The 25,630-nt window shown below is 50.2% G+C and overlaps 1 protein-coding gene across 3 annotated transcripts in view; it reads left to right on the forward strand.

Moving 5' to 3' along the window:
• Positions 1 to 2,550: 2,550 nt before the first annotated feature.
• SPTB (spectrin beta, erythrocytic) overlaps positions 2,551 to 25,630 on the forward strand; it is a 67,069-nt gene continuing 43,989 nt past the window's right edge. For all 3 annotated transcript variants that reach the window (XM_045565694.1, XM_045565704.1, XM_045565711.1), the window contains exons 1-8: positions 2,551 to 2,781; positions 18,970 to 19,121; positions 20,341 to 20,514; positions 21,522 to 21,613; positions 22,013 to 22,093; positions 22,439 to 22,554; positions 22,968 to 23,080; positions 23,880 to 24,067. In XM_045565694.1, the coding sequence (XP_045421650.1) occupies positions 2,634 to 2,781; positions 18,970 to 19,121; positions 20,341 to 20,514; positions 21,522 to 21,613; positions 22,013 to 22,093; positions 22,439 to 22,554; positions 22,968 to 23,080; positions 23,880 to 24,067 (1,064 nt within the window). In that variant the 5' untranslated portion in view covers positions 2,551 to 2,633. The remainder of the gene's footprint in view (positions 2,782 to 18,969; positions 19,122 to 20,340; positions 20,515 to 21,521; positions 21,614 to 22,012; positions 22,094 to 22,438; positions 22,555 to 22,967; positions 23,081 to 23,879; positions 24,068 to 25,630) is intronic.

Raw genomic sequence — 25,630 nt, forward strand, 5'->3', positions numbered from 1 at the left:
GGCCGCAGGAGGGATGGCGTTTTTAAGCAGGATGAATTGCTGTCGAGTCGCTGCTCTTCTGCACCCGGGGCCATCAATCTTGTCTTGAACGCTGGGCCTGCTGGTCTGCCTGCTCAGGCTCATCTTTCTGGGGCAGACTTATTTACGGAGCCACGGCAAAGGTAATCTCACTCCCCAGCCCACAGCCTGGGCCTCTCTCCACCACTCTTAAAAATAGCCCAAGGCAAGGAGGGAGGGCCAGGGTCTGGTTACCTCCTCAGCTCAGGGTCCGATCTCACCTCGGCTCCTGCATCTGGCAGCTTGGCTCTTCTCTGGGGCTGCTGGGCAGGCTTGTGGCCCTGCAGGAGGTGGTCGGCCTATCTGTCCCTCTCTGGCTCAGAGAGGCAAGCCCGTGGTAGTTTCCCCTAAGGGAAGTAGGGAAAGGCGTGGGCAGCGGGGAATCCTTCCCACCTATTTTTGTCCAGCCAGTTGAGTGGGAAATCTCAGCCCTGGAAGCAGCGTGTCCATCCATGGAGGAGGACAAGCTGTTCAAAGGGACAAGGATGGTCTTGGGCACAGGCCTGGCATCATGGGGCATACCATGTTCAGGGTGATGACTGCTCTCCCCACCTTGTACCTTCCCTTCACCCAAGCAGCAACACCTTTGCCACACCCTGGCGGCTGGGGAACGCTCTCCGTCCTGTGTGCTGTGTTCTTGGCCCACCTGCTGACCCGAAATCTGTCCGATGTGGAGGATAAACTGGGCTACAGTTTGGCGTTTGGTCCTAGCTGCAGCGATGATTCCCTAGATGACCTTGGGGAGGCCTCATCCTGTGTTAGGCCTTGATTTTCTCCCTTGTGCAATTAGGGTGGATAATTCTGGCTCCTGTCTTACCTCAAAGGGATGTGGTGGGATTGATTAATCAGATTGGGGAAAAAAGAGTCTGAAGTAACTCTGTCTGGAAAATAAGGCTGTAGCACTGTAATCATGCTCGGCTTGGTGAGCGTGCTGCCTTTCTTCTGCAGTTGTGTGCTTGCTTGGGTGCGTGTGCATGTGTTGTACCTGTGTGCTGTGTGTGAGCGTGTTGGATGTGTGGTGTGTGTGCACCTGCCCACAGCAGAGTGCTTTACCCCCTGCTCACTGGCTGTCGACACTTGTCATTCATCTGCCCTACAGCCTCCCCCACCTTCGTTTGCTTTCTTGGATGTGAAGCCCTGGGCCCCCTATTCTCTCTTACAGACTTGATCTTGGAGTCCCCTAAGCTTCCCCGAGAGAGGACTGAATGGCAGGTGCAAAGGAGGAAAGCCAGTCATTTTCCCAAGGCCCAGGGCACTTGGGACAGAGCCTGGCCTCCCTGGCCTCCTCCTCACTTTCTCCCCGGCCCCACCCTCCCCCTCCAGTTACTTCTGAAGGTGCTAAAAACTTGCTGTGTTTGTTCTCACCTTCAAAGCTCTGCATCTGCTCTTTATTCCCTTTGTTTGCACTCTTGTCCCTTTCCACCTGTCCCTTTTCGGGTACCTCCAGGCCTCCTGCTTAAACTTCCTGGCACCAGCCCCAGCCGTGTGTCCCCACCTTACCCTGTTGTGGCACACATCACACCTCATCGTGTTTGCTTGTCCAACTGTGCGTTTCCCCTGCCAGACCCTTCTTGTCTTACTCAGAATTGCCTAGCACAGTGCCTGCCAGGTAGGTGGGGCATGGTACATATTTGAATTCATGGTGAATGAATGAATGAATGAATGAGCAAAAATGATAAATGATGGGTAATGAGGGCCCAGTGCTCATGACATGCACGTTCACTGCATAGATTCCCCCGCCAAGCTCCACTGTCCATGGGATGCCCTCGCCACCACCCTTGGGGCCGTCATGCCATCGGCCTGGATGGGATAGCTGGCTGCCCGCGGCTGCTTGGTCTGTCCTGGGATTCAGCAGGGGACCTTGTCCAAGCACTTGATCATACTTTAGAGAAGGCAAAAAACGGGAGCTCAGCTTTCTGAATATCGGCTGCAGGGAGAGAACCGAGAGGGCTTTCGGGCAGCCTCAGTGGGGAGCAACCTCCCCCCAGGGCAGCTGTCCCAGGGTGGTGGCGACAGCAGCTTAGAGCTCACCTGTGTCTGTCCCCATAGTTCACATTTGAGCTGGACTCAGCTGACTTCCAGCTTCTCCCCTCTCCTGGCCTGTCCCTTCTCCCCCTCCAGGGGGGTCCTGCCGGGTGTACAGGGCAGGGCTGCCTGTCCCAGCTCGACCCCCACCAGCCTCTGGCTCCCGGGAGAGCCACCCCTCGCTGTGCTCCTCAGGGCGCAGCCGGCTTGGAGGAAGCGGCTCCTGCAACTGACGTCTCCACCTGCTGGCCGTCCTGACCCTTGCGGCATGCAGCTCTCCGTCCCCGCCACCGCCGCTACTGTTGCTGCTGCTGCTGGTGCATTATTTTATAACAAACGACCCCAAGACCCCGGGTGGGAAGCATGCCCGGACAGGTGACACGGTGTGCTGCTCCCCCGAGGATCTGCTCCTGCTGGATGCTCCGGATAAGTTTCCCCTGAGAAAAAGTCCAAGGGGGTGGGAAGCTAACCCTCTGACCGTGCTGCTGTCCCCTCAGGGACCCTTCCATGAAGACTGAGGCAGGCGCAGCTGCTGAGAAGAGCCTGCTGACATGACATCGGCCACGGAGTTTGAAAACGTGGGCAACCAGCCACCGTACAGCCGGATCAATGCCCGCTGGGATGCCCCGGACGACGAGCTGGATAATGACAACAGCTCAGCCAGGCTCTTTGAGAGGTCCCGGATCAAGGCCTTGGCAGGTACCGCTGGGGGCCACAGGGGTTGGGGGGCATCCTCACGACCCTGAGGCTTATGCCCTCCCCACCTACAGGAAATCCTTTGCTTGTGTTGGGGTGCGCCCTGGCGTGGCAGCGGTGGAGATGTGTTTGCCTGGCTCGGGGAGGCCGGGCCCCTCTGGAGGGAGCAGGGCTCAGGCAGCCTCTGCCCCAAGTGCCCCTGAGAGGCAAGGAGGTGCTGAAGTTGGGCCCTGCCCTCTGCCTCCACCCTGAGTGACCCGTGGCCAGAGTCGGGAGTGCGAGAAAGTCTGGGCGAAGGAGTGTCTGAGGGCTGGACAGCTGGGCACAGGTGCACGGGGCCTCATTGTGCGCCCCGATTTCCTGCCTGGCCCTGGAGAGAGGAATTATTGTCGTCCTCTCTGTGGTCCCAAAAGAAAAAAGTGATCGTCCTCCCCACGTTGCCTCAGGAAGGAGGATTTTCTGGATGAAACCTCTCATCCTTAAACTGGAATTAGATTTTTACTTAGCAGGTTCATAATAGAGTTCTCTCTCTCTCTCTCTCTCTCTCTCTCTCTCTCAAGAGAGAGAGAAAAGACTATCTTAAATCTCTAGTAGAAATGGCTTCTCCTCCCCCTACTGGCTGAGATCTGATTCTTGGGATTTTTTTTTCTAGTCCCTGTGACTGTTGCCTTCCTGAACTTGACCCAGGGTGACTGTATTCAGACCCTATGTCCTTGGCCGACAGAGGAAGTTTGGGTTAGGTGGGTTGTGCGCGCGTGCAGTGGGGAGGCTTCCTTCACCTGACCCACCTGTGAGCAGCCCGACTGGACTGTTCCCCCATCATTCATTGTTTCCACCTTCTGCCCTGTAAGAAGCCCGAGACCTTTCCCATAAACACCTTCTGGAGTGATTCTCCATGCCCCCTCCCCCGTGGCCCTATTTGAAGTTCATGGTAATCCTCCCTCCCAACTCAGTTCCCAGATCCCACGGTCCTGGCTGACCTTGAGGAGTGAACGGGGCCCCAGCCCCCGCAGGGACCATAAAGACCCTTCACCTCAGCGGTGTCTGGGCTTCCCATCCTTTAATAGGAACTCTGCAGTGTCTCGTCTCCCTTGTGAGGACAGGGAAGCCACTCGGGTCCCGGCCATCACCCTTGGCATCCTTGCTGCTTATATGAAACTCCCTCTCTTCTTCCTCCATCTCCCCCTCACCTGCCCTGACTCCACACAATTCTTCCTTGGTTTTCCTTGGGGACAGATCATAGCAGGGACCCCTGGCTTTTGCATATGTAATTTTAACCTCTTTAAATAACCAAGCTTGGAACCCTTGTCTTTGTCCCTGTGGTTTTCACCTTCTTTGTGTCTTCCCACTGGCTGGATCTGGCCGTGGTGACTCTGGTGGTACACGTGGAGGGAGAAAGGTATTCTGTAAGGTGCACTCTACAGGGAGTGGGGACTGTCCCTTGTGCAGAGATCCTTTAATCTGTTTCACAGACACCCTCTTGTGTTAAAAAAAAAAAAAATCCAAGGTAAACTCTGTTTTAACAATTATTTATTGAACTCCTGCTAAGTTTAAAGCTAAACCACTGGCCAGACATGAAAGGGGAGAGGGGAACCACAGAAATGAATTCAATATAGTATCTGTCTCCAAGGAGTTCATAATCTATTAGGGAAAAATGAACTATGTTCACAATTAATTAGCATGAGTAGAATTAGAGAAGAACTGTAGGAAAGGCACATAAATTAAATAGCAATGAGAGAGCCAGGGAGGAGATGCAGGGAGAATCAGGGAACAGTTCGTAGAGGAGACAGCTGGGAATTGAAGGGTGCGTGCGATTCTGGCAGGCAGGTGAGCCAAGGTTTCTCCCTTTGGCCTGTGTGCGGGGTAGCCAGATCTGATGAGCTGCCGGGGGAGCTGGTGGAGAGGGGTGAAAGGCACACCCAGGAGGGCAGCTGTCCTCTTGCGCTTAATGGTCAGTCCTGAGCCGGTCAGGAGGGAGCCTTTGCTGACCCTGGCTGTGCCTGGCTGAACCTATTTCTCATCCGACCTACCAAAGAATCTGAATTACCCCCCAGGGAGAAGGAAGCCACAGAGTGTAGAGTTGCATGCCTGGACCTTAATGATTCAGAACATCTAGCTAGCAAGTAAACATACAAGTTTGGGGTCCTTTCAAGATTTTTTAAAACAAACAACCTGAGCAATTTACTGCCTCTCTTTCCCTGAGAGTCCACTCTGAGTGACCTGGGCTTGAAGCTAAAGCTTTGGAAAGGTCCAGACTAGAGTGGCCAGGTGACCCATTCTGCTGGGTAGGCAGGGTGAAGCTGGTCAGTCTTCCCAGTCTTAACTTCTTGATATTTCTTCAGTACTGTCTTTGGGGCTGCCTTAGCAACCTAGGCAAGGGTCGGCCTTTCTAAAGGGGCTTTAGGAAGCAGAAGCTAGGTAGGTCCCATCATGTCAGCTTGCTCTCAGCCACTCTCCACTTGGAGGAATCTTAAGGACGTATCCAGCCCTGTGTTTCTTATGATGGTGGTGATCTGCTCCATAAGTATAGGTGGCAGGGTTGGGGAGATCGGCCTGGCATCTTCTGTCTGGAATCAAAGGTTCTGGGGTGAAGAGGAATGTGTCCCAAGACCAAGCTTCGAGTCTGGTTCCACCTCTCCTGCCCCTGCTGCAGAGAGTTACTGACTCAATTGCCTATTTTGTAAAATGGGGACAGTGGTACTTTCCCAAGGTTTGTGACAATCAAATAAGATAAAGGTTATGAAAGCTTTTTATTAGTACTAAAATGCTAGGTGAATGTTAGACATCATTAGTGCTAAGAAACTTCCCTCGAAGTACTTTCTGTCCTTCCTTTTTTCTGAACTTCACACCTTCAAGATGATGATCTTGGTCTTTGTCCAGGCGCCTTAGCCTGTTCCAGGACCTGTTTCTTCCTTCTTCATACCCACCCTCCTTTGCCTTGGAGGCCTGGGTTGGAAGAAAAAGCCAAGTACCAAGGAAAGTGGGCTGATGCTTGTGCTTGGAGCTCTTGGCCCCATCTTTGGCCCCCAGACCTCATGCCATGGGATGACGCCCCATGGTCTGCAGGTCCCTTTCTCCACAAGGACATCCAGTCTGGGATCCTTGCTGTGTCCCCACCATCTGGCTGGGTGACGTGGGAGACCCAAGAACCAAAGGATGATGGGCCTCCTCACATGCTCTTCCTAGCGGAGCAGCTCCTCCAGGTCCTTCTCCACTTAGTGACCTGTGGTTAGAAGACTTGCATTTGGGCACTTGGGTGTGATCTTTTTTGCCTCTTAAATCAGCTTCCTCTCAGCACCAGAGGAAATACTCCCTATGCTGCCTTTCGTACCAGTCCCAGCTCTTCCTCCCTGGGCCTAAAGAAAACACGCCATCTGGTTGTTCTGCCCTGGTATATAAAAACCTGACCTCTCTCCAGAATGAATGATTTTCTGTATGAAACTGGGAGTCAGCCTAAGTGAAGGGGGAGATGGGTAAGAAAATGTTGCAGAAAGCTCCCGTAAAGGGGTGGATTTGACTTTGGCAATGCCAAAGGGAGGGCTGGGAGCACAACAGGAATATTTGCCCTGTGGATCCCTGAGCAGATTTGACCTTCTTAATGTCATTCTCTAAGCTGGTGGCACATCATGGGGCAAGTGGCAGGTAGCCCTGAGGCTTCTTCCTGGACAGGGGACCCTCCTTCTCTGGTTTGATGACTGTCTCTGCCACCTTCCTGCTTTCTGGGCCTGCTTTGAGGGACTAGAGGAAGGGGGAGCAGCTGAAAAGCCCAAGTTCCTACCCTTCCACAAGGTCCCAGATCTCATGCTTCAATACAAAAGCTCCCAGAGTCTCCTAGAATACCTCTTTCCCACGCAACCCCATTTCCTCTCCTTCCCTATTTCGTGCTGGGAGCCACTCGGCGAACATTTATGGCCGTCTGGATGAAGGATGAAGCACTGCAGGCTGCAGGGAATTTACCAGCCAGAATGTATCCCTCGCCTGCCCGCACAGCCCTCCCCTGCACCTGGCTATGGACTCCAGTGACTCAGCTAGGATGCTGCCTTGGGGCAGATGTGGCCCAGCTGGGAGAGGAGGGAGTCGAGGAACACAATAGAAAGATGCCCCGAAAAGAGAAACCCTGTGCATTATCCTCCCTTCCCTTTCCTCTCTTCCCTCCCCTCCCTCCTTCCACTCCCCTGCTTTACCCATGCACAGGGCTTGGCATTGGCCTCCTGCTGGTGATTTACAGCTCCTTGGTGCACAGAGGCATCTTGAAGGTTGCGGTGCAGGGGGAGTCCAGAGCCTCCTGAGAAGGGGCTGTGTGAAAGAGAGGGCCGACATGTTCTTCTCAGTCTTCCTCCTGTTCCTTGGCCCGTTGAGCAGTAGTTACTAAGGGACAGACTAAACAGAGCCCCTCCTTTTAAAACTAGGTGCACAAAATTGCATAGCCCACTCAGCTTTTGCCCTTGAATTGGAATCCAAGTGATGTTTCAAACTAGAGATGAGCTTCCTCCCTGCATTGTCTCTTTGTACCTTCCTCCTAGAAGTGAGACACAGCTGAGTGGTGAGGTTGGTTGGGGACAACCCAGAGAAAATCCCTTGGGGCAGCAGGTGCACCGCAGGCTGCGTCCCTGTGCTCTGCTGCCACTTGGGCTCTTGAGTGTCTTCCTGATCCCCCGTGCCCAGGCCTCAGACCTGCTGCTCCTTGCCCATCCTCCTGCACTGCCAGGAGCTCCCAGAGAGGGTGGAATGGGCTCCTCTGGACTTTGTTGGCAAAAGGCCCTGAGAGTCTCCTCAAGAGATGCTTGGCCTCTGCCGTGGACCCCTTTCCCCACTGGTACCAGAATGGTGCCCCAGTGGCCCAGGAAGGGCTCTGTGTCCAGAGGGTGCGATTTCCTCCAGGGGCAGCATTTCACCATGTTAGGAGGGGCCACGGCCTCTTGGCAGCCTGTTGAGTCGCCAGATTCAGGGGCAGCTGCTGGGGACCAAGGCACCAGGTGCCCGTGGTCCCGATGGCTCTCTCCAGCTACCTGTAACAATACAGGTGGTGTCTTTAGTGGGAGGTTTTTGAATTTTTTTCTTCTTAGATTTCAAAACATGAAATGGAGTTTTATTTAGAGACTATGTATTGGGAAAAATGTGCTATTCACAGAGATATCTATATTTATCAGCAATCACTTTAAGGTACTGTCAGAGGAGAAAAATAATTGGATCAGCGGCTTTCTCTTGGAGGTCAGCCATTGTGAGAGTCCCCTGCCCCCCGAGGAAGGCCACTGTGTAGATAGACCTGCCCATCACCCAGTCACCTGCGCAGGCACACCTGCAGGGGAGGCCACCGCGCCGCCTGCACTGTGCGGCCCAGGGCAGGTTTCCCCTGTCGAGGGTGTAACACCTTCCATGGTTCCCTCACCCCTCTGATAACAGCTGCTCTTCCTTGTGGAAAACTCTTTGCAGAACCAGGGCTGCTCCCCTTCTACGGGTGACTGCTATCTATCACTGTGAAGATGCTTTATCAAATATTAATACACTGAGGTTAATAATAAGACTATTCTCTCCCCATGCAATGCAGCCTGAGTGAGCCGTGTTAATAGCCTTTTCAATCTTTGGGACGTTCCCATGGGCTGTCAGCTTTGTTCCCAAGGGCAAGCTCTGACACCAGGCCTTGACTGCGCCTGTGGCCCGTAGGAGCAGCCAGCACCCACTGTCCCCTCAAGCTGCTTGACTAAAGAGGTGCCAGGGGTGTTGTTTTCAGAGCATCTGTGGCAGCTGTTCATTTTCCCATTTTATCCATGTCACTGAGAGGGAATGACAGGGAGGCTAGCAGCAGCTGAGTCTCCGGGAGCATTTTGCCTTCAAACCCTTTGGCCTGCAGACTTTGGAACTAGATCAACCAGGGAATCTCACTTTACAGTCTAGTGAGAGAGAGGTAGATCAAATGATCACACGTGCCTGTATACATAGACACACATGCATGACACATGGTAAATGCTATGAAGATTTCCTGGGAACGGTAGAGTTTATAAAATAAACTATGGCCTAGAACTCACCCACAGGGTGAGCAGGGACTTTTTTGGGTCAGAGTGTGGGGTCAGCGGTGGCGATAGGGGCAGGAAGGGGCCTCCTTGCAGGGGGCCTTGTAGGCCTCGGGTGCAGTCAGGGTTCTGGCAAGATGCAGAAGGAAATTCTAAAGGGGTGGCTGAGGGGTTATAGGAGGGAATTATTTGCAGAGAAGTGGCCAGGTCGAAGGGTCCAAGAGAAGGAGGCTCATGGGAGAGCCGTCAGGCCCCAGGCCGGGAGTCAGGCCTTCAGTGGAGGGCTGGGGGCCAGGAGCTGCTCCCAGCCCATCAAAGTGCTTTCAGCAGGGAAGTGACATGGTTCGATCTGGGTTTTTATATCTGGGTCTGACTTCAATAGGGAGAACAGGCTCTGCAGAAGTCCAGGAGAGGGGAGACCACGGGTGCTTGAGCCAGCCCAGTAGTCGTAGGTGAGGAGAAAGGGGTCCCTCCCTGCAGTCTCACTCTCTTGTCCTCCTGCTGCTCTCCTTTGGGTACCTTGGCTAAGTCACCCCTCTGCTCCTCAGGGCCTCAGTTCCCTCACCTGCAACACTCAGGGCACGAACTAGGTGATGCCCAAGGAGCTTCCAGCTCTGACAGCCTGAGAAGCCACCTATGGAACAGGGATGACAAGGTGCTGCTCTACCCTGCACAGTGTAGCTTGGTGTTTCTGGCTTAGGGGAAGGAAATTGATCCTTTTTAGCAAATCAGTGCATTCTCCAGGAATTCTCTGTTCATTAAAGGCATCGCCCAGGCTGAGGCCGAGTCCTGGACCATCTTGACTTCTGTGGCCTCACGTGCTCAGTGAGTGCAGTCTGTGCAGCTGCCACCTGCATGCACGACACAAGGCCTGATACTCGCCAGCTGCTTGGCATCCCCAGTGCTGCTTTCCACCGACCCTTCAACCACCCTGTGAAGTCAGCAGGGTATGGGCATTACCATCCCCCTTTACAGACGAGGACGGTCACAAAGCCAGGAAGTGTGGCCAGCACAGGACTAGAATCCCAGGGTTTTAAAACCATCATGGTGCTGTTGCAGCTGCAGCACTCAGGCCCTCTTGAATGTTCTTCAGTCCTACATTCTCTGCTCGTTTGTGCTCCACCCGAGATGCCCCTTCCCATGTTTCCTTCGGCCACCAGTTCTTGAGCCTCTTTATGAAAACCTTTAACTCATTTTTGATTCTGTCTTGATCCTCCAAATACTGTCACCTGCCAGGGCTAGCTGATCCTTGTTCTGTTTTCCAAATTGCCTCCTGTCATTTCATTTCCACGGTTAACACGTCAGTGGGGCCATGTCACCTCAAGCGGAGACTTCTGCAGCTGCCCCTCAGCTGGTCTCCCTGGCTCCTGCCTCTCCCCTGTCCGATCCCATTTACGCATAATCTTTGTCCTCTAACAAATTTTTAGTGAAGTGCTACTTTACTGAAGCACCTCCAGGCTCTTCTCTGCCTGGAGTATAAAGTTCACACTCCTTCGGCTGGCCTGCAGCGGCTTTGCTCTGGGTACATTGACTGCTTCTCACCCCCACCCCAAAACCTGCACATGTGCACACAGGCACACACACACACACACACACGCAGTTATATGTATACACATACACACTTGCCAGTTGCCACCTGAGGGGCTTCCAACACGACTCCCTTTTCTTTCCTGCCATTCTAAAACCATTAGCATCTTCAAACTTCAGATGAAAACTAGCTTTCTTCAAAAATAACTTTTTGATTTAAGCTGGTCTATGCTAAGTTTTCTTTTGCTGTAATATATAAAGATCCTATTTTATTTAAAAAATAATAATTACCTTTATATCTTTTAAAAATTTTTGTTAACAAGAATATATATTTAATATAGGAGAGATTAGAGAAACAGAAAACTAGATTGTGAATGTCTCATGGATATTTTAATGCCTATATGTGTAAATATTAAAATGTTACCTATAACATCATAATCTTAGAACCTCTATCATATAACAATATCTATGAATATCTTTTTATGTGAGCAAACATGCAAATTATCATTTTAATGGCTATTTAGTCTTCCTTTGTGTTAATATACCCCAAGCTAATTAACCAGCCTCCTAGTGCTCCATTCTCATCACTTTTTTTTTTTTTTTTTGAGACAAGGTCCCACTGCTGGAATGCAGTGGCTATTCACAGGTGCGATCATAGTGCACTTACAGCCTTGAACTCCTGGGCTCAAGTGATCTTCCCCTCAGTCTCCCAGGTAGCTGGGACTCAGGGTGCGCACCACTGCGCCCAGCTTCTGACCACTTCTAAAGTCAGTCTTATGTGCTATATTCTTGCATTTGCAGTTCTAGATATGTAGTAAACATCCTAAAGTTCTACCTAGCTATTAATATACTGTAAATCCTGAAGGGCAGAGGAACTGTGTTCTAGCTGTTCACACTACCAATGTGAAGAAAGTTAGTTTGTTGAAAGAAAAATTCCTCTCCAAACTAGTTAAACAGGAGCAGGAGAAATCATGCCACCAACATCATTTATGTTGTGTCACCAAGGGTCTGCCTCTGTGCTAGGCTTTGTGATGGATTGGCATCTGTGTCATTGATGTTTGTCACAAGTTCCTGAGAGTTACAGTATGGCTCACTCTGGTTCCCGAAGTGCTTGGCTTCCTGGCAAGAGGAGGAGAGAAATCCCAAGGTGTGAACCTACAAAGGGCTCAACCTGAAATGACTGTTTTTAGGCCCTGGCCCAGGCTGGTCCCACCCGCCTCCATGGTACATTTTCTCCTGCTTGTCTTCCTGACCACCTAGTTTTACCCATAGCATAAGGCTATGAGCTGGTAAAAATGCAGACTTCCTCAAGAAAGATACCTTTTGGACTTCTCATCATTTATTCCTCAGGGTTTGCGAACTTTATATCCTATGTTACTTTATGACATCTGTTGTTTCTTATTATGAAAGTAATGTATGTTCACTGCAGAAATTTTGGAAAACACAGATAAGCAAAAAGAAAAAAAAAGTCACCCACAATCTTACCCCCAAGTATAACAACACCCAGCTTTAGTTTTTTTCTATGCAGATAGGTCTGCAAAACTAGGATCATATTATGCATGAGGTTTGATAATCTGAATTTTCCCTTAAAATGTATTATAATATCCTGTCTCGCCATTGCAAGTTCTTCCACAACCTTATTAATATCCTCATTGCTGTACCAAAAATATTAAATAATCCCCTGTTGCTGGTTATTTAGGTTGCTATTTTCAATTCTTGAGAACAGATTTGTAACAGAGAGGAGAGGCAGGAAGCACACCGGAGTTTTATAGGAAGCCGTGGAAGCAATAAATAGATGGGCCCAGAAATGGGAGATTAAGATTCCAAAGATAAGATACCTTGACTTTACCGTTTAGCTTGAGAACAGCCTCCTATTTTTAAAACAGCCCAGCTGGGGACTTTTAATGACAAACTTCCCAGAGGTGAAGCAGGTACTAGAGTGGGTGGGGCCAGAAGCCCACGTGCTGCTTGCCAAGTAGGGAGGAGGGAGGTTGAAGGCAGCGCCAAGAGGAAGCCCGGGGAAAGCGTAACGCCAGCAAGGGAAGAGCCTTGACCCTGCGGGGGGACATTTGTCCTTTGAACTCCTGTAGGGAATCTAGAGAGGGCGGGACCTCAGAGAGCAGCGGTGTGGTGCGGGGGAGGCTAGTGTACCCGGCTACCGTCCGGGGTGGAGGGAGGGCTCCTGCCTCTTAAACCTTCCTCTCTCCCTTTCACTTCTGTGGGGGGCTCAGGGGGCTAAAGACGCTTGTGATTTTTGCTGAGTGAAAAATCCCTAAGGCAAGGAAACACAAAAGGAGCTAGGCCACCTTGGAAAGAGGGGGAGAGAAAAACATTTTAATATTTTCTTTAGAAAAAGGAAAATGTAAAAAAAAAAAAAAGGGAAAAGGAAAATGTATTTGTTTCTGTTTGAGTAAGTTATATGTACACCCAGTGACTAAAACTCAAAAGCTATTAAAAGGCAACTAATAAGTTTTACTCCCATCTCCTTCCCCCAGACACCCAGTTCTTTGCCCACAGCCTGTGCTGACCATTTTGTAATGTATCTTTCCAGTAATATTTTATACATATATAAGCAAATGGTCTATATTGGTGTTTTTCAGCTTTAGTTTTTCTTTTACTGTATACTGTTCTATGTTTTCTTTTACCTTATATATCTTGAAGATTATATTTATATATTTATATAAACAGCTGCCTCATTCTTTTTACAGATGTATATTAATAGTATTTCATTGTATGGACATATAATTTTAACTTAACCAGTCCCCTATTGGTGGATATTTAGGTGGTTTCCAATCTTCTGCTGTTTCAAAATAATGCAATGAATAAACTTGTATGTAGATTATTTTGCAAACGTGCAAGTATATCTGTAGGATAAATTGCTAGAAGTGGAATTTCTGGGTCCAAAATCATGTGTGTTTGTAGTTCTTATTGGTCTTGCCAAATTGCCTTTCATAGAGGTTGTTCCAATTATACCCTCTCCAGTAACACATGAATGCTTTTTTCCCCACATCCTTGCCAACATAGTATTTTATCATGCTTTCTGATCTTTTCCCATCTGATAAGTGAAACATGGTGTCTTGGTGTACTTTCATTTTACCTTTTTGGCTTTTAGTATGAAAAATTTCAAACGTATGAAAAAGAGACAAGAGTATGATGAACCATCCCTTAAATTTAACAGTTGTTACTATTTTGTCATATTTGCTTATCTATTTGGGGGTTGAAGTATTTTTAAAGTAAATTAAAGATCATCATGACATTTCATCCCTAATTTCTTTAGTATGTGTCTCTGAAAAACATTTCCCATCTAACCATGGTACCATTACTACACCTAATAAAATGAACAATAATTCCCTAATACAATCTAATACCCACTTGATATTCAGATTTTCCCAGTTGTCTCAAAATGTCTTTTATAAAAGATTAGTTTGTTTAAACAAATGAAAGGCCATGTATTAGACTGTGCATGCATGTGCACCTTTAATTTGTAATTCTATTATGAGTAGCTTGAACGATTTTTTATACATTTAAGACACATAATTTTTTTTCTGTTAACTCTTTGTTTTTATTTTTGGTCTTTTCTTTGTTAACCTTTAAGTGGTCCTTACATTTTAAGTTAACTAGCACTTTGTGTTATGTGTTACCAATATTTTCCTCATTTAACTTTGCTCATGATGTTTTATCCCACACAAATTTTTTTTTAATATAGTTGGACTTTCAATTTTTTATTTTATGGCTTTTGGATTTTGTGTCATATTTTGAAAGCCCTTCCCTACACTAACAGTATAAAAAACATTTATCATGATTGATTTTGGTATTTTTATGGTTTCATTTTTATACATTTCAATTTTTGACCCAAATGAAATTTCTCCTGGAGTATGAAGTATGAATTTATCTAACTTTTCCTGGATGGCCATCCAGTTTTGCCAGCACCCCTTACTGAATAATCCATCTTTCTCCTGAGTGTTTGAAATGCCACTTTTATCAGATAGTAAATGCCTATCTGTACCTGGGACTATTTCTGTTCCATTGATATGTTCATCTTTTCATATGCCAGTACAACACAGTTTTCCTGTAAGTTTATATGGTTCTTTGATAGAAAAAATCTGGGAAGGTTGGCTGATCTTTATTACTCTTATTTTTCAGAACATTCGTAGTTATTTGTGTTTGCTTATTTTTCCAGTGAAGTTTTGAATCATTTGTCAAAATTTAAATTATATAATTTAAATATATTTAAAATACTATTCTCTCTCTGCCTCTCTCTCTCTCTCTATATATATATATTTTGTTATTGTTGTTTGTTTTGTTTTGTTTGAGACAGAGTCTTGCTTGGTCACCCTGACTAGAGTGCAGTGGCATTATCACAGCTCACTGCAACCTCAAACTTTCGGGCTCAAAGGATCCTCCTGCCTCAGCCTCTTGAGTAACTGGGTTTACAGGTGCACCACCATGCATAGCTAATTTTTTTTCTATTTTTAGTAGAGATGGGGTCTCACTCTTGCTTAGGCTGGTCTCAAATTCCTAAACTCAAGCGCAGGCTCCTCTTGCCTTGTCCTCCCAGAGTGCTAGAATTACTAAAGGCATGAGCCACCTCACCAGGCCCTCAATATATATATTAATTTAGGATAAATTGATATTTTGATGATATTGAGTTTTCAATTCAAGAACTCAGTGTGCCTTTCCATTTGTTCAAATTTTCTTATGTGTGCCTCAGGAGAATTTGAAGGTTTTCTTTGTATAGATTTTGCACACTTATTTGGAGATATAATCTGAAACATTTTGTCTCTTTATTATCATTGGGGGCCTTATGAATTCATATTTCAGGAAATAACCCTGCTACACCTTCAGTGGTCCTTTTGCCTCTAGGATTAAATTTAAACTTCTTAGCCTCCCACTCAAGCCTCTCCACATCCTATTTAAAACTTATTTGCCCCACGTTTTCTTCTAACCCGTAGCGACTCAGTAGTCTTTGAGCAAGCTTCAACTTTTTGTGCCTGTCTGCTTGGGCTCGTTCTGTGTCCCTGGCTGTCCTCCACTTCTGACTGTCCACAGTGGTTCTCTTCACACGTTCCCCCTTTGACTGCTCCAACTGGAAATGACCTTTCTCCTCTTGGACCCCTTGGGCATTAATTTGGTAACAAAGCCAGTGTTACCTCGTGATAGTTTTTATGTTATTAAAGTGAACTGCCATTTATTTCCTATGTGGTTGCAAAATTAGATGTTTGCGAGTTTGGGTCTTGTTTCCCCACCTGGATCGTGAGGCCCTGTGGGCAGTGAGCCTGCCTTACCCCCCATGCCCACCCTCACCCCTGTGTCCTGCGGCGTCTAGGACAGGCCCGTGCACGCAGTAACAGCGGTGGTGATGGCAACGATGGTTCACATTACACGCTTTCTGTGTTCCAGCACTTCCATGTGTGAACTCATGTGTTAGTGGATAAATATTTGAGGGTTTTTGAGGGTTTTGGTATTCCAGGCATATTTGACCTCAAACTAAACCTTCAAAGGGGGTGTAAAGAAAAGGTCGCTCAGTCATGATACCCGGTCAATAACTGCATCAGAGCTGATCAGGAAGGAAGATGAGCTTTCTAGGGGAAGCCGTAACACATGGGATGGGGAGGGTGATGAGGATGGCCACAGCCTGGGAAGGACAGGGAAAGGAAGAACAGAGAGAGACGGAGAGGCCCTGGGTTGTTGGCAGCAGAGGCTGTGAGCCCCCTGCTGGCGGGCTCACCCCTTTCCTGCACTGGAAGGGAGGCCTGGCTCCTGGCAGGTCCTTGCTGAGGCCTCCTCTCCACAACAGGTCCCTGCAGGATGGCCCAGGTCCCCTAGAGACAGCAGGCCCAGTGCACAGCTGCCTCTCCTCCTGTCCACACCACCAGGGTTCCCAGCCCCGCTGGCTCTGGGCCACCCACCTCTCTTGCACTTGGACGGCTCCTGGGGAGCGTTTGGGCCACACGGAGTGAATGTGCTGAGCGTGCTGGGGTGGAGCCGCTGAGCAAATGAGCTAATGGAAATTAATCCGCCCCCTCGGCCTTTTCTCTCCTTCTCATCGTATTAACTTCAGAATCTCTCCCATTCTCAACACTGCAGAGTGTCTCAGGGTACTGGGGACTCTGGGCAGTTTCACCCCAGCCTTCAACTAACAGGCCCTCAGGAGGCCGCCCGCCTGCGTTCTACACCTGCAGCTCTGGTGTTTTGGGCTCCAGGAGGCATCATTCGTGTGTTGAAAACTGGGGAGGTCTAAGGGTGTTTTATGATAACTTCTGCACCAATAAATGTGCCAGCCCAGTGGCCTAGAATTAAATTCCACGTCCCTAGCTAGAAGCTCTTCCTTACCTTTTGCCAAGCACAAATAAACAGGTCTCAGCACCCGTGTAATGACATTTTTAGATTCCTAAGGACAGGAAAAGGAGGAAGGAAGAAAGGAGTGTAGCTTTTGGGAGCACGTAACATCTAAAGGGGCTAAAATTTTCAGCCCCTTAGTCAAAGGCTGCACATCTGATGTGAAGGGTTAGCCACTTAAAGGACAGATCTGGTTTCTAGGGACAGCACTGTGGGACTGTGGCTGGCTCCGTTGAATCTAGAATAAATGGCCCCAGAATAAATGCAGTGGCTTTCTGGCCAGTGCATCATCAAAGCTTCAGTTACGTTTTGCTGAAGCCTCCCTTGACATCGGGAAGTGGTTTAATTTGCTACTGACAAAAGAGCAAGGGTGATTTTCCCCCCTGAAACTGCCCAGAGGCCCAGAATGAATGAATGCTATTTTAATTTTATATTTATTTAAGATTTCTGTCATCAGGAGTAGTACTTTTCGTCTTGGAAGTCTCATTTAGATGGCTGCCATAGAATTCTTCATATACATACATCTCAAACCCTGATGTCATATTTATAATAGAGTCTGTCTGCCTCAAAGATAGAGACCGTCTGTCCTTGAATCCCCGCCTCCACCCAGGGCCCACACCTGACGGTTGTAGGTAAACATTTGCTGAATGGATGAACCGATGAATAAAGGGGCTGAGTTCCTAACACTGAAATAGCCATGAAGTAGGAAGGCATCTGATGCTGCGGCCTCAGGAACTGCCAGGATTATACCCTTGAGGCAGAACCGGCTGAGCTCCTCTTTTTGTTGTTGTTAAATCAGATATTTAATAATTTAAGAAGCCAGCCCGTCCACGGCCAGGGCTCAGCCAAGCGCGCTGTCAGTCTCTCCCGTAGTGTTGACATCCCTCCTGGCTGGGCCCCTCCCAGTCTGTCCTGGCTGTGGCCTGCCCCCCACAGGCCCTCCCCGGGGCCCCTCCTCAGCCCCCAGGCCCTGCCTCCCTGCTGGTCGGCTCCTGCCCTGAAGCTTCAAACCCAAGTGTGCAGAAGCAACGGCCACAAACTGTTCACAAAACCAGAGTGAGGGCTCGGTCCTTCTCTCTCCTCTCCTTTTGTCTCCGTCCTGCTTCCTTTCTGCTGCTGCTGCTTCTCTATTTTTCGCCTTCTCCCCTCTACCATTCCTTCCCCTCTTTTGGTCCGTCTCAGTCTCCTGTCCTCTCTCCAGCGTCTGCCCAAGCTTCCCCAGCCCTACTTGGGCAGGTCAGCAGCCTCGTTTGTACAGAGGTGCGAGGAAGGGCCCCCCCTGAACTGACACAGCACGGGCCTGGGCTCGGCTTGGGCTGGTGCTGATTTAGAGCGAGGGTGTCCTGTCACCTTCCCAGGACTGAAGATCAAGAATCTCTCCTGCTGTTCTGGGGGTGAGAAAGACAGCACAATGCAATGCAGCTCCCAGTCCAGGCCACCTTTGTCACTAACCCCACATGGATCTTACATTCTACATAGCCTAACTGTCCCCCGGCTCACCATCCTCTTCCACCTACCAGAAACTCCTTGAGGGCAGGCAGTTTGTTTTACCTCTCTGTGTCATCAGGCATGTCACATAATAGGAACTAAATAAATGTTCACACAGTCAGCCATGTTACAGCTATGGAGCACCGACCGCTTGCCAGGCTGCAGGCCCTGGGGATAAGAGGTGAACAAGACAGACTTCCCCAGGCTCAAGGAGCGTCCAGTTTTACAGAAGAGACAAACCTTCAACTAATACTTGGAAATGCAAATGCTAGGGGTCAGGGCACACAAGGGAAGACCCACCCAGGCGAGGGGGTCAGGAAAAGCTCTCCTGAGAAGCACCATTTACACGGTTTCTTAAAGGATGTCTAGGAGTTCGGTGACGGGGGTGGAGTGGAGTGGAGGGACCGAGAGAGCCTAGGAGGGACTTAGGCAGAGGGAATATTTGTTGGCTGGACGGATGGATGTATGAGTGAAGTGGCATTGGAATCTGAGCTCGATACCACAACAGTACAGAGTATTCTGACTGGCACAGGGAAGCAGATGGCTGAATCAGGGGTGTCCTGATATTTTGCATAGAACGTGGTGTCGGTAGGAGTGATCTCTCTGTTGCCTTTGTTCCAATGGCACAGGGATTGGTGTTGCCAAAAGCCTATGCTTTGACTGCAAATGCTCCCAGGAAGGGAGTGGCATGAATACATCAACCTCCTCCACCAGGCACGGGGATGGGTGGGGGGCACCCTGGGATTAAGGTAACACCCCTTGGCTCCGTGTCACATTAACCCTGCCAACCTCAGGTGCCTCACCCAAGACTCCTTTCTCCACCTAGATGAGCGGGAAGTTGTTCAGAAAAAGACCTTCACGAAATGGGTGAATTCCCACTTGGCCCGAGTGTCCTGCCGCATCACGGATCTCTACAAGGACCTGCGGGATGGGCGGATGCTCATCAAGCTGCTGGAGGTGCTCTCCGGAGAGATGCTGGTAATGCCCTTTTCTGTGCCACCAGCCCCTCTCCCTGGGCCCTGGCGCTGGTGCCATCAGCCCCTCTCCAGCAAAGGCACGGTTTGGGGACATCTTGCGTTCTCACAGCCTTCCAAGGTTTCTCTCTGCCTCTTTGGGAGGTTCCAGTGCTTGTAATGTGAAGTGTCTGTGTGGCTTACTGGGTTCTCTGACCTCTTTCCAGAACTTCTTGTCCCCTTCTGACCATTCCCACCACTTCTTGCTTCCCCCAGAAGCCACACAGGGCTCTTGACTTTGTCACCAAGATCTGGCCATCTGTGGCTGGCCTGCAATGGCTGGGCCCTTGGGCCCCTCACATGGGCTAGGAGGTATCCCTCTGGGAACCAGCAGGAAAGCAGGCAAGCTATTTTGCTGTGTGCTTTGCCATTCCTACAGCGGACACTTATGAGAGGCCCGCTCGGTTGTAACCCGCCTGGCAGTACTGCTGCCCCTGTAGGAGACATAGATGAAGGGTTTTGTTTTGCTCAGCACAAAGGAAGCTTTGTGACCTTGGGCCTACCAGGTAGGACCCATTTTACCTCCATTTCCCCCATGTGTGAAATGAATGAAACCCATACCTGATGAAGGACTCTGAGATCCTCAGGGTTTGAATGAAAAACTACCACATTCTTCTGCTGCCTTTTCAGCTCCAGGCTGAAGTCCTGCTGCTCAGCCGGTGCTGAAATTCCCACTAGAGAGTTACCACGGGGAACCCTGCAGATGATGCAGTTGTCATCGATGACGTTCCCCTGGAGATTTGGCTGGGGACAGTCAGGGGAGGGAGGAGGTTGGTTGGCAGAGCTGAACCCGTTATCAATCACCAAGCTAAAAGCCACTGTGATCGCTGACTGGCTGTAAACAGTTCTTAGAACTGTGCCTGGCGCATCATAAGGGCTCAATTAGCTATCTGTTGTGTGATTGTGTTTGAAGGCCATTTATTACCCCCTCGGAAGGTTTTGTTCAGACCCAGAAGGGCACCAGTGCAGCCTGGTTGCAGAGCTCTGGGTGCTTGAGGGAGGGAACCTGTGAGCTCTGCTGAAAGGAAGGGACTGAAAAGTGTCAAGGAGTGACCATGAGACTTGGAGTTTGGCCAGGAGGGTGGATGGGAGGTGCTGATGACAGAAGCTGGTCCAGGCTGCAGCTGCCTCTGGGGCAACCATGCAGCCCTTTCATGCCCACGGGGGCCACTGCTGTCCTCCAGCCAAAGCCCACCAAGGGGAAGATGCGCATCCACTGCCTGGAGAATGTGGACAAGGCCCTCCAGTTCCTCAAGGAGCAGCGCGTGCACCTGGAGAATATGGGCTCCCATGACATCGTGGACGGCAACCACCGCCTGGTCCTGGGCCTCATCTGGACCATCATTCTCCGCTTCCAGGTGGGCTGGCAGGGGGCAGAGGAAGTCAGGGGGCCTCTCAATGCTGGACAGGGCTTGGGAATCTTCTACAATGGTGACTAGAGTGTTAGTGCACGTTCTGGGAGGCTAGAAACCTGTCTGATGGGACAGTGCTTGTAGGAAGGAGTAGCCATCTTCCCCGTCACCCCAAATGGCTGACGCTCAGGGCAAGCTGCTCAGTCAGTCGTGTAGCCTTTTGAGGGAGAAGATGGAGATTAATTAGTAGCTGGGTTGAGATCTGGCTGGAAGATCTTCCTATCCACATCCACTCCCCTGACATGTGTAACTTCTTGGTTTGGGACATAATTTGATTCAGAAATTGCAAAGATAGTACAGAAGATCTGGTTTTATAGTTTCTGATCAGAAAATTTTCTCACCCTGAAATTCAAAGTCCAGATTATTTGTAAGGAAATTTAGAAAGGGCAAGAGAAGGAAGACAGGGCCTCACGCCTGCTGGTTTGGGGACAGAAAGGACCTAGCCCAAGGAGGCCAGGGCAGGAGGCACAGATAGCATGAGACTCACAGACCACACACCTCATCCTCATCGTCTTGGATGTCCAAATTGTTCTCCATGAGTGTGTGAGATTAAGCAATAATAGTAGCAGAATCAGGAAGAATGAAAAGGCAAAAGGAACTGCTAAAGAAAACACAATACTGCCCAACACTCACCTCGTTCCCCGGCCTCGGAGGGCGTCGTACCTCCAGAGGAGGAATCAGGGCATCTTGTCATTGTCCCAGTGTCCTGTTAGGGTTATCCAATTAGAGCTGTCTCTTATGACACAAGGAATCTGTGCCTGTGCCGTTCTGGCTGACCGAGGCAGGGAAAGAGACTGCTGGGACGGGACCCAGGCCTCAGGGCGTGTCGCTGCAGGACTGACACTGCTGAAGATGGCTACGGGGGAAGAGGAGGGCAGCCTCCCAGGAAAAGCAGGCAGGCACAGATCCAGATGCAAATCCACTTCAAATCTCTCTCGTTCTGTCGCCTTCAGATTCAGGACATTGTTATCGAAACTCAGGAAGGCCAGGAGACACGCTCAGCCAAGGACGCGTTGCTGTTATGGTGTCAGATGAAGACAGCAGGGTATGCCCTGGGATCCAGCCTTTGTCACGTTCTCCCCCCACCCGCCACTCTGAGCCCCTGGCTCCCCGCATCCCAAGGGACACTAGACATTGTCACCCAGAACTACAGCTGCTTCAGTGTAATTGACGCCCATCTGCCCTGACCTGGTTCTTTGAGGCTGGGATGCAGGATTCTTTCCCGAAGTTGCCTGCCATCAGGCTGTGGGGTCTGTCTGATGTACAGGTTCACATCTCGTGGGGGAGTCTCTCTCTGTCACTTAGCTGCTGTCCCCTTTTGTAGAAGCAGTTCAAGAAGGGACAGGTCCACTCTTCTCCTGGAGTACTGGCCCTCAGTTTGTGTACTTGTTTGGGGCCACAAAAGAATCTATTTCTAAGGTCTTAATGTTTCTCTTGGATGCAGCTACCCCCGTGTGAATGTCACCAACTTCACCTCCAGCTGGAAGGATGGCCTGGCCTTTAACGCCCTGATACACAAGCACCGGTAAGAGGGAGGGGACGGCCATGGGGACTGACTGAGACATCCTCCCTGAGGCATTTGCACACATTGCACTTAATTCTGAGTCACAGGAATGTTACCTCTGCCATTCCCTCTCCTTTCCCCGTTGGCATCCCGTAGCATCCCTGCTTCCCTTAAATCCCAGTCACGCCTGCTGCCCACTTCCTCCCATGCTGGGCTCACACCTGCCCCTCTGCCCTGCTCCCGTCTCCTCCTTTCACTGCTCCTGCCCCGCCACGTCCGCCCAGTGTCTTTGCTCCGTGCTGGGGCTGCCCTGCCCCGGGGGGATGCCGTGGCCACTCCCTTTTCACAGTCCAACTTTGTCCCCAGGCCCGACCTGATTGACTTTGATAAGCTGAAGGACTCCAATGCCCGCCACAACCTGGAGCACGCATTCGATGTGGCCGAGCGCCAGCTGGGCATCATCCCGCTCCTTGACCCCGAAGGTGAGCCCCACCGGCCTGGCCAGCCCCTCGCTGAGGCCGTGGGAGCTGGCGCTTGCTGAGCTGGAAGGAGCCAGACTCACTGGGCCCCTGGAGACCGGTCCAGGTGCTGGGCAGGCTGTGGACATAGTGGCCAGGCCAGGCTCTGCTTGGGGCCTGCTCCGCAGCTCCAGGCTGGTTCCCAGCACCTCGCCTGGCCTGTTAGGAGGTCTGAAGTAGACTTCAGACCCCTCTTTTCTTCTTTCATAATTTGTGATCCTGATGCAGATTCCATCACTCCCTTCCATTCCTGCCCCAGTGGTTGTCACTTCGTGGCTGTGGTTGAACTCTGTGCTGGAGGAGTGGAGGGTAAACCCTCTGGGCTGGACCCTTCTGCTTCCGGTTTGGTCCTCAGAGTGCACCCTTTCCCCTTACAGATGTCTTCACAGAAAACCCCGATGAGAAATCCATCATCACCTACGTAGTGGCGTTTTACCACTACTTTTCCAAGATGAAGGTGCTGGCAGTGGAGGGCAAGCGTGTTGGCAAGGTACCAAGCTGTTCTGGAACCAGAGAGTCACCCTTTCCCTGTTTGCCACAGCCAGATCCAGACCAAGGGGCTCCCTTTGCATCCTAAAAGCTTCATGCCTGGGACCCCAGCTGTGGTGGGGGGTGCAGATCATCCACCCCCCAACTTGCTCTAAAGCCGACCTTTGGCACATTGATGGCTCTGTGCCTGTCCCCGACCCAGAGACCTGTGTCTCATGAACATTCCTACAGCAACCAATATGGGCTTTTATTTGAGTAGTTTATTGTGGCTGCAGACTGCTTAGGGGCCCACAGTGTACCAGGAACTCACCCCTCTGTACAGACCCCTATGCCACATTCCTGTCCCCTGCTAGGCCCGTGGCTCCCAGAGGGTAGGGACTGTTTCTCATTCGTCTCTGTGTGCCTGGTGTTTAGCAAAGACAGCGTTTGGCAGCCTTGATTCTTCATAAACATTTTAAAATACAATCCTGGGCCCCCTAGTGGCTGCCATCCTGGCACAGCAAGCTTATCAAACTTACAGGGTTAGGGAGGGGGAAAGCTGCTCCCAAATCCTAGCAGGGCCACCTCCCTGCTGCCTATCGGCACAGGAGGAGGGCTTACCCCACTTCCAGTCCACTCCTCCTGCCCTGGCCACAGTCTTGGGCTCAGGGAACAAACCCAACCTAGAGCACTCCAGGGCTTGAGAGGTGGGAGCCTCACTTCAGGGTACCTTGATTGTGGTCCTCATTGGTGGTCTCTTTGGTGGCCTCATTGGTGGCATTGTCCTTCTGATGAGAATGAATAATAAGGTGATTTCTTAGGTCATCGACCATGCCATTGAGACTGAGAAGATGATTGAAAAGTACAGTGGGCTAGCTTCGGACCTGCTCACCTGGATCGAGCAGACCATCACCGTCCTAAACAACCGCAAGTTTGCCAACTCACTGACTGGCGTCCAGCAGCAGCTGCAGGCCTTCAGCACTTACCGCACCGTGGAAAAGCCACCCAAGTAAGGGCCCTGGCACTCGGGAGGGTGGGTATTCAGGGGCTGAGAAACTGACTGTCAAAAGGTAGAGCCAGGTTCTGGGCCCTAGGAGGTATATCTGCAAGCACATCCTTGAGGTTACAGAGCTGCACCCCTGTCACCTAGCCCAGGGCCCTCTTCACCACCCTACTCCCAAGCCATCAGCTTATAGGAAACCCCAACGCATAGCCAAAGAAAGTGGCTCCTCCCAGGTCCCTGAGGAAGAGCAGGAGGGAAATCTCAGGCTTCTGAGTTTCTTTGAAGACCCTGTGTTGGAAAGCTCCACTTTTGCCTGCCCACTGAGCTGTGGGTTTGCTTCTGGTGATGTCCTCTGTGTTCTTGGCCCCTGAGACCTCTGTGTGGGCCTTAGGGATAATTGAGTACATCCTTCTTTTTCCCTCCCATCTGTCACTGCTCAGCTGCAGAGTAGTCTGCTTCTTAGCCAGTGTGTGTGGGGTCTGTGTGTATATGCATGCTCACACATGTGCACACACACATGCATGCACACACATGCACGTGTGCACACACAGCTATGCACATATGTGCGCACACCACCATGCACACATGCACATACACAAAACCATGCATACATGTGTACATGCACACATGCAGTCACACAAACATGTACATGCACAACCATGCATGTACTCACACATGCATGCACACATGCACATATATGCACATGGGGCATTCCAGCTAGTCTGCTATTAGCTTGTCCAGCTCTCCTGAAACAGGTTTCTAGCTCAATGGTGGTACCCTCCATTTGTTCATCTCCCTTCCATCTCCCACACTCTCCATTCATAACTCTCAAACAGGGAAAGGTCAGACACCAGTCTAGGATGTACTATAAACAAGTATCTGGTTTCTGGTTTGACCCTAACCCACTTTTAAAGTCCTAGATTCAATACAGATAACATCCCCTGTGAGTCTACCAGCCACCGCACACAGGGATATTATCTCTTGGCTGTACAGACGATGCTTGAGGGCCACAGCCCACCAAAATGGCTCTGTGGGGCTATGAGCACTGAGATCTGTTAGGCTGGGCTCAGCATGGGGACTTTGCATATAGCTGCTCTCTGACTGCCATGTCAAGGATGTAGAAGTGGGTAGACATTTGTATGTGCACAGAAATGAGAAAATTCCCAGTTACCTGGAGCTTGGACCGTACGTGCTAAACATCCATCCTGCTCCAATTCTCTCTCTGACACCCACAAGTCTCCCAGAGCCCAGCCTTTCCTGCCTCCTTGGAAGCATCTGGCTCTAGGACTTGTTGGGAGATCCAGCTCAATAGGACTCACGTGAGCACTGCTGCCGGGGCAGCATGCTCTCTGCTCTTACGTGGGTAATGCTGCTGCTAAGGCTCTATCGACTCACTCAGTAGCAAACTGACTGGAGAGCTAGTCAGATGCCTCCCTCCTTTGCAGAACACAGAGGGTTTCTTTGTATTGATTGGTAAAACTGGAAATTTACAGATGTTTCCAGAACACTTCAGTTAGCCATTCCCTTGTGGAAGCAGATGCTAAATGCTGTGGTAGCCATTCTGTTTTC

This window comes from Lemur catta, chromosome 1, assembly GCF_020740605.2.
Source record: "Lemur catta isolate mLemCat1 chromosome 1, mLemCat1.pri, whole genome shotgun sequence".
NCBI classification, from domain to species: Eukaryota; Metazoa; Chordata; class Mammalia; order Primates; family Lemuridae; genus Lemur; species Lemur catta.